We start from the raw sequence: 9,616 nt of genomic DNA, 5'->3' as shown, positions 1-9,616 counted from the left end.
ACAATAAAAAGCCACAAACAGTTTCCTTATTAGTTTAAATTTCATCCAGCAACATGCGATCAGCTGTTTTTCGTACTGGCAAATTCTTACAAGTAAAAATTTATCCAGTAAAATCCAGTAAAAACTTGCAACTTCAGCTGTCATTTTTCGCTCTCTCAATTTCCCCTACTTTGCAAGTTTTTGCGTACGAAAACGCCAAAACATGAAAATTCGTAAAAACTTTTACTGGATTTTACTGGAAATGAGTAAAAAAACGCAACTAACGTGATCTCCGAAATAGCAGCTATAACCATGATAAAAACATAGCAAGGTAGAACCGTTCTCTCATTTTGTCGGCCATGATTTTTTTTGAACTTTGCCAGCATTTTAAAATCATATAAAATTGAAAATAAAAAATTGAAATTGTTCGAAATTGTTGTTGCTTGAGATTGAAAATGAAAATGTGTGTGTGAGTTTGTGAGTAAATTTAAAAATTAAAATGTTTGGAAACGTCAAGAATTTTAAAAGTAACTCCCAGCGGTTCTACCTTACTATATTTTTATCATGGCTATAACTTTAACCAAGTGTAATTAGGGTACTGTTTACATATTTGTACAACGATTTTGGGGTGTTGTGCCCAAACGCGGAATTCGAATCAAAAAACTTTTACACATACTTGTAGACAAGAGTTCACGCTTTATTACAAAAATAAAATTCACTATATCTGTGCTGGCTGACTTTTTAAGCGTCGTTTAAGGTGGATTTGGGGGAACACGCCCCTTTGCCCTCCGCCCCCTCACCCAAAAATCGTTGTACAAATAAGCAAAAATTTCCCGTAAATTATTGTTGTTTTTCTTCACAACATTTTCATAAGAAACGGCCTCAAGCTCAATAAAATTGTTGAATATTGTTGCACAAATTTTGAAAGTAAATTTCTGTTGAACATTTGTTAAAATTCGTCGAATTTTTATAAATATTCTATAAAGATTGCAATTTTGATTTACATGTTTTTTTTTTTTTTTTTAGGAAACTATAGTTTAATAAAAAATTATAAAAATTGTTGAAACAGAGAAAAATAGCCAAAACTTGTTAAGATGCCGCTTCCCTATTTGCTTTCTCGCCACCGTACATATGCATGTTCATATGTTTGATTTACTTAATAAATACATGCGTACATACATACATATGTATTTCAATTAATTTAGTCTGCTGAATTGCAAGCGGGTGCGAACGAGGGCGTGTTGTCAAGGGATGTGGAAGATCGCTCTTTGCATTCAAATATTTTGATACATATGTATGGATGTGTGTTTGTAGTACGCTCATACTTTTGTATGGAAAAAACGTGAAACACCTTCAACAAAAAAAAATCATTTTTGTGAGCTGTCTGCAAATGTTTTTTTAATGTTGGCTGTCGCTTCACCTGAACATTTGAAAAGAAATTCCAAAGAATCGGCAAAGAATCGACGAAAAAAGGCCGATGCCGATGCCGATGCTCAATTTTGTGCCGATACTAGCCGATGCCGATGCCGATTAATCGGTCGACTCTAGTAAGATGTATGCATGAAGTCGAAGCAGAAAGAATACCTTCGGTGCGGTGTTGTAGTAACAATATTAATTCTGATATTATTCTCAAGTACACCTGTAGCCTAATATAAGTATAAAATTTTTGTAAGAAAGTTAATTATTTGACCGTACCAACCAAAGCTGATAAAATAACTTTAGTTCTTTTCAAAAGTACAATTTCGCGGCCTAAACCTTTCAACGTGGTACTACGCTTCACACTATGTATATCGTCGTTTAAAGTACAAAACCGCGTATCGTCATTCTGCAAAACCGCGTAACTGACATTGGCTGCCAAAAATTGGATTTGCTCACACAAGCTCTTTGCTCAATCCTTATCCATTACTCCTGAAATATACTGGCCAGGTAGGTATGCGATTGCTTTATATAAAAGAGAACCATTTTGAAATATGAGTGTTTTTACGCTCTAGAAAATAATTTACAAAACTTCACATACGCTGTTTTGCATTTTGCTGATACGCGGTTTTGCATTTTGTTGATACGCGGTTTTGCACTTCAAACGACGAATATGATTATCACTGATGCATAGATTACATGTAATCCGACACTTCAGAACGCAGACGAGTCGTTATCTCGGGTTTACAAATTATTGATAGCCATTATTTGCATGCAATAAATGTGTTGCAGTTTTGATTAAATATGCAGGTAATTTCCAATTTTTACTATGCACTTAGCTTAACGTTTTTGATTATAAATATTTATGAGGTTTTCATTGCTTGCGATTTAATAATGGCTGCTCAGTGCCACGTCTTCCCGCCTGAAAACTTCTGTTGCAAATTACCCCAGATTTCCAACATACTGCCTCACGGAGAGAACATCGGCAAAACAATACTGTCCCTCTAGTCCTCATCTCAGTTCGATCCGTAATATCTGAGTATCAATCAGAATCGTTTAGACTCCGTTTATATAAAAAGGCGTTGAATAGCCCATGTCCGACCAGAAGAAAACCCAACCTCAGACAAAATCTGAAACTCGGATTTTTCCGCACATAATTGACGTGCCGAATATACTTATAAGTCAATCGTCGATTGGGACTATTGTCCCAGCGATCTTGCCACTTACTTAATAGCGTCTCACGCAACATCCCGTTTACATTCCTAATAGCCTCTCTCTCCACATCAACATCCGAAATCTGCTCACCCAGCAATGGCATCTCCATACTCCTTATCAACTGAAAGGCCATAGAACGCTCATGGGCGACCAAAAGGCTGGTGGACGACCCAGCCACAATCTACCTTTGAGGAGCATCAGTGCCGTCTTGTCTACCGCTACATTAATTACCCACATCCGTGTCCCATCTGCTCACTATATCAAGTAGTTTATTCCCCTTCTGTTCTTTTGCTGCCCTCGATTACCCCTCTAAAAAAATTAGAAGGTCACTAAAATTTCATAAGGACTCGAGCTGCCAGAGGGTTCCAAACAATTGTACCACATAATAAATGCCCACACATGCCTCCCTCCACAAAATATAGCAGCTATTTTTCCAGAGAAATAGTTACGCCATAGAGCCAACTCTGGACACCCAAGTCTCTGCAACAGCTCAATGACTCTAGCCCCATGTAAATAATTGAAAGCCCGCTGAAAATCAACAATTATGTCAAGAACATACTCATTGCCGTTTGTATCACACAATTTTTTACAAAATTGTTTACATTTATCCACGCATCTCCAATACTACGTCCTTTTCCTAAACCCATACTGCCTATCGGACTTTATACCCCCCAGTAAAGTCCTGCTAAGTACTGGAAGGATGATGATACCATGATAGGATCGACGATCACTCCTCATCATGTCAGGTGACTTCAGGGGAACAATGACCCTAAAACATTTCCATTCCTAAGGAAAGTATCCCTCCCATTATATGCACTTATTACAGATAGTTCAATGTATAGGACCAGGGCCGGACTCAGAATGTGGGGGCCCGGAGCCGTTACACATGGGTAGTTAATAATAACTTACAATTAATTTGAAAAAATAATTATATTTTCATTTTAACAGTATCGTTAATTATTGACCTCAAACCACGTGTTTTCTTTTGAAATTCTCGCCTGAATTTCCTTATACTTGTCGCTCATGTTGCATGTAGTATGAAACGACTGACCACGGCAGTCTCCTATATGAACAGAGATGGAATGGTACGAATATTTTGTCTTTTTGATCCGGCTTATTATTTTTGCTTGTACTTTCTCACCCCTCAAAGTTATTGTTTTCTCGCAGATTGTTGACGATAAATAATTCACTTGTCCTCGTCCCTTATTTTCGTATTCTTTGATATGTCCGGGGGTCATTCTGAGCTATCGAGAATCTCGCCAGACCCAGGAGAAGCTAAGCTAGGTTCCGCAAGATGTATTGATGGTGCTTACAAGTCTTCTTAATACCAAGGGATCTTTTCTGCAATCTCCGAAAACATTTTTTTGTTCTTTCGTCATCACATGTGGGGCCCTACCAAATGTGAGGCCCTTCCAAATGAGGGGCAACAATAAACCGAATTTTTCATACTGCATATCTCTGGAAGTGTTCATGGTAGAGTGCTCGAACTTGGTATGGAGATATATGGAATCAGTCACATGGTCATAAAGTAAAATTGTGGTTATTGGAATAAGGAGCGTGGCCCCTTCCATACAAACCGAATTTTTCACACTGCATATCTCTGGAAGTGTTCATGGTAGAGTACTGGAACTTGGTATGTACAATATATATAAAATCAACCGTATAGTCGTAAAGAAAAATTGGGGCTACTGGAAAAAGGGGCGTGGCACCTCCCATACAAACCGAATTTTTCACACTTCATATCACTGGAATTTTTCATGGTAGAGTACTGGTATGTAGATATATGAAATCAATCCTATATCCTTAGAGAAAATTGGGGCTGTTTGAAAAGGGGGCGTGGCGCCTTTCAAACGCACGGAAACGGTTCTTTGTATGTATATACACTTTTGCTAGGTTATTTTAGTCGGCAATGGAAATATGCCTTTTGACGACTACCAAACCATAATGCGTCACTGAAAATCATGAACGTGAAGTGTTGGTGAAAATGTTGGACCAAAATTTTTCAATACAAAAAATTAATTTTGGGTCTGACGAAGTTCGCCGGATCTGCTAGTTATAGTATAGATTCCCTATTCATACGAAATATTAGAGCACATGTCAAGAAGCTTCAGCGAAGTCTGTGCACGTTAACAATTCTTTCCACCTGCCTTCATATAGTCGAAACACTGTGCGTCGTCATCAAAAAAATAAAAATAAAAATCAACGGTATTTTGTAGACACTTCAAAACTATAAAATTGCTGCTGAGCAACTTTATTCCATTTCTCTAATTTTTGTACAAAGTTTAGTAATTTTGATTCATATGGCTTTTGTTAGAGTATCATTTTATTGTTGGGTGTACAACAGGTATATACATATAGTACCAGGACTTTCTTTATATTATTGAAAAGCTCTTTCTATTACTGCAAAAATAGGTATAGTTTTTGGCCCGAAAAAGATGAGAGTGTAAAGTAGGTACATAAGTTATTATTAGGCTAAAAAATTACACCAACGAAAAAGGTATTATGTATATTAGACTGCCTCACCATACAAAAAAAAAAGAAAATCGGTAGTTTTTCCATTGAAGTTATAGAATCTATTATATTTTAAGACGTCCACCAAGATATTTCGAAAAAAATATTAAGATTTAAGCGAGCTAGACCGATTTGAAAATACCTCCAAAAACGGAGTTTTTTTATGAATAAAAAAATTTTCTTAAAGATGTTTTTTGAAAAAATCCCCTCAAATGACAAAACGGTTTAAGCTTAAAAAATTTACATTAATATATTTAAAAAAAATAAAAATAAAAAATTGAACGGAATCGTAATAATGAGATTTTGATGCTGTTTTTTAACTTTTTTCAAATATTGGTATGACGTGTGAGGTATCATTTGAAAGGTATTTTCTCACCCTTTTTATTTCTTTGTAGGCAGGATGCACGAACATCATTCAAAGTTGAATTAAGATGTGTTGGTATTTGAACAAGAAAAATTGGGACACGAATGACTTTTTTTTTGCACATAAATAAAAATAGTGCGTAAATACCTTTCTACCGAGATCCCATAAGTCTAAATCAGAATACTTGGGACCCAGTTATTTAAGTTTTACGTTAATCAATCTTTTTTGAAAAAAGTAAAAAAAACACCATCAAAAATCTCTTATTACGATTCTGTTGAAAAGATTTTTAAACATTTTTATGCAGATTTTTTAAGCCTAATCTGTTTTGTCACCTGAGGGGGCTTTTTCAAAACGTTCTTTAAGAAACTATTTTTATTCATAAAAACTCCATTTTTGGAGATATTTTTTTGTGGACGTCTTAAAATATAATAAGTTTTGTAATTCCGGCGGAAAAACCGCAATTTTTTTTTTGGTGGTGCAGTCTAATACATAAGTATGTACATATGAACATAGATAACATATCGGCTGTTAATTTGCGGTATTACTAGAATGTCTTATATTTTTTATGTTACTAAAGTTTTCAGATAATGTGCGCATATTTGTACATTTGTTTCACTACCGAAAGTCAATAAACTCGAAAAGTTCTATAAACTTTTTAAGTAAAGGATTATTTATTCATTTTGTTATTAATAGCTATATAATACATATTGACATAGGTGTACTTAATTTTCAGCGAAAGTGTCTGTTAATATAATACCTTTGTAGCGAAAGATCTTGATATGTACGTAAATACGTATGTATATACATACATACATACAATATATACATACATATATTTGGAATCCACAGGCTGCGCGATATCGCGAGATATTGCATTTCTGATTCCTGACTACTGACTACACTTTTAAAGGCCACTACATTGTATGTTTATATATGTAATTAAAATATTTATGTAAATAATGCACAACTGAACATACATACATACATATCGCACGACGTCTTCAAAAGAGTCACAACTCAAAATAATACGTTTGTCAGTAAATGCGAAAAACTATTTCTTAGCACATGATAATCATATCGAGCCCTAACCGCCAAAATAACGTAAGCGACATTTTTTTCAAAATTTTATTTTTGATGCAGAAATGCATCTAGATGCTCTAGGAATATTTCTGCATCAAAAAGAAAATTTTGAAAAAAATGTCGCTTACGTTATTTTGGCGGTTAGGGCTCGATATGGGCAAGGGCGAGTTTACCTTAGGTTTTTTTTAAACAAATTATAACAAAAGTTTGCTTCAGCTTTTGCTTAAAGGTAAATAAAAGCTCTGCGTACATTTTCAGCGCATAATCTCAAAAATGCCCAATTTTGAGTTGTGACTGTTGCTGAAGACGATGTACTTCATGTATGTAGATATTTACAATGGTGATATACAATTGTACATCCATAGATACTTATACATGTATGTATGTAAGTATATCTAAAGAATAATATAACGCTTAGCAGCGTTCAGTCTTCACTCTATGCTCCTGCACCGCAGCCATGCACCTGGTGTACTGTTTGTGCGCGCCCCGATGGATCTTCGGGGCAGCCCCAATCCAAACGTGGCACCCAACGTGTCACAGTTTGCGCGGCCGCCTCGCCTGGGAATAGCTCTTCGAAAATTGTACGATAATAGTAGGCTTCCTTCGTGGTCGGCGTGTTGATGGGAAAACGTTCGCTGGCTGTAGCAAATTGTGCATCAGTGATGTGTGAGGTCGCCACCCGACGTATGCTATCGATCCAGTCGTAGCCCACACCGTCGGAGAACTGCTCCTTTTGGCGCCACAGCACTTCGTTGGGCAGGTAATTGGCTGCGAAGGCAGCTCGCAGGATATGCTTCTCAATTCGATACTTTTGCTGATTACCCAAACAGTTGAGATCGCCTGGCATCTTATCCTCCGGTCGCACTGACATCACGTAATTAACGAAGGCCGTATCGAGGAATGGCACACGCAGCTCCAAGCCTTTGGCCATTGTCACTTTGTTGGCGCGCAGGCAATCGGACACATTGATTTGCTCCACACGCTTGACCAGCTCTCTGTGAAACTCCTCCCGATTGGGTGCCTTGAAGAAATACAAGTAACCGCCGAATATTTCATCGGCGCCTTCGCCAGACAATATCATCTTGATGCCAGTGCTTTTGATGTAGCGCGCCAATAACAACATTGGCAGACTGCAACGCACCGTGGTCACATCGTATGTCTCCAGATGGTAAATGATATCGCGTATGCCATCTAAAGCGTCCGCTATTTCGAACACTATCTCGGTGTGTTCACTGCCGATGTAGTTAGCAACCAGTTGCGCTGCTTTAAAATCGGGCGCATTACGGAGACCCACCGAAAAGGTCTTCAACCGGTAATCCGGATCACGTTCACGCCGCAACCTTGTCGCAATCGACGCCACTAGACTGGAGTCCACGCCACCAGAGAGTAGCGCGCCAAAGGGCACATCACACTGCAGATGCGAACGCACAGCCGATTCAAATTTGGCACGCAGCAACGATAAGTCCACCTCCTGTGTGGGTATGTGCTCAATCCACTGCTCCGTGAAATATCTCTTACGCTGCAGGTTATTTGCTGGGCCTACACGCAGTTCGCCTGGCGTGAAAAGCTCAAGTTTCGGACAGAAATCCACAAGACATTTCATCTCCGAAGCAACCCATACATTTCCGTCTGCGTCCTCACCAATATACATCGGTATGATGCCGAAGGGATCACGCGCTATCAAAATATTCTTCGTGCGCTTATCGTAGAGCACAAAGGCGTACATGCCGGTGATATACTCCAATAGTTGCTCGCCATACTCCTCATACAGTTCAACAATTACATTGCAATCGCTTTTGGGCTTATAATGTCCACGTTTCTTCGCTATTTCCGCTGATTGTTCAAGATAGTTGTAGATTTCGCCGTTGGCCACCACCAATATGTCGCCGCTCTCGGAAATCATTGGCTGATGTCCAGTGTGTACGCCAATAACTGCTAGCCGCTCATGTATCAGCACCACGCCATGCTCTGGCACCACTTTGACGCCCGTGTCATCTGGACCGCGATGCCGTTGCTTGCCACTTTGCCGGTAGGCTATTTCGCGCAGCGTATGCACGCTGCCATGGTACACTTTGGGCGCCAACGGTTGGCCATTTTTTGAAAATATCGCAAATATGCCACACATTCTGCTTCAGCGAACGACGATTTATTTGTTATATGCAATTAAATTCACTTTAATACACGAGTTTGCAAGTTCTCTTTGATACGATTTTTTTTTTTCGCTACATTCACTTGGAACTCGTAAGTTTACATTCGTCCGGCGGTGCGTCTGAAAATGAACTGAAGCTCCAGGCGGCGTTTGTGCTTACTTTTATAAATGTGCTCTCCCGCCGGTTGCGCTTATCAGAGCACAGAGAACGCCCCAGAAGTGATTAACCGTCTGCTCGTATTGCGTCATGCGGTTTTCGTCGTACTCAGCAATTTTTCTTTAACCATTGAAACGTCTCGGTAGCCGGCATTTGTTTGGGACGCTTCTACATAAATATGCACTAATTTGTGGGATAGAGAAACTTATCGTTTCTCATCAGTGAGCGTTGCTAGATTGTGTTGCCTGGTTCGCTTTAGCTGGCATATGGGGTCAAGTTCAAACGCATACCAGTTCTTGATATGTCTACTTTTGACGCGGTATTGTTTATATATTATTGTTGTTGCTATTAATAAAATATCAAGTGGGTATAAGTATGGGCAACGCGCCAATATTTGCACACATGTGGTGCTCGAAACATGTGCTACGCTTGGGCCTTATCAACTAAGAGAAGAAGGTGGCTGATATGCTGTTATGCCGGCGATTCATAGATGGAGAGGAATTTGAACACGTTGGGACTCATATAGGTAGTATGTAGGTATGTGCACTAGACCGTACCAGAAATAAAATATCGCCGTGCGTCCCTAAATTATATTTAAATAAAAAAATTTTTTTTTTTTGGCCGTAGGGTTTTTTTTTAAATTTTCATCATGTCTTCGATATTTACAGTTGGATCGCAAGTTGTGATATATCGATGTTCTTGTCTCGAGCATAAAATTGGGTTGTTCCAAAGTTCTTTGACCTCA

General features: G+C 38.5%; 1 protein-coding gene across 1 annotated transcript; it reads right to left on the bottom strand.

The window, feature by feature from the left end:
* Positions 1–6,805: 6,805 nt before the first annotated feature.
* AsnS (asparagine synthetase) lies at positions 6,806–9,060 on the bottom strand. The gene has a single exon (XM_017622148.1). The coding sequence runs from the start codon at positions 8,688–8,690 to the stop codon at positions 7,002–7,004; it is 1,689 nt and encodes a 562-aa protein (XP_017477637.1). The 5' UTR covers positions 8,691–9,060; the 3' UTR covers positions 6,806–7,001.
* Positions 9,061–9,616: the final 556 nt, after the last annotated feature.

The sequence above is a fragment of the Rhagoletis zephyria genome, unplaced genomic scaffold (genome assembly GCF_001687245.7).
Source record: "Rhagoletis zephyria isolate East Lansing unplaced genomic scaffold, Rhagoletis_zephyria_1.1 Rzeph_scaffold_02715, whole genome shotgun sequence".
NCBI classification, from domain to species: Eukaryota; Metazoa; Arthropoda; class Insecta; order Diptera; family Tephritidae; genus Rhagoletis; species Rhagoletis zephyria.
This window is presented reverse-complemented; position numbering and strand designations above follow the sequence as displayed.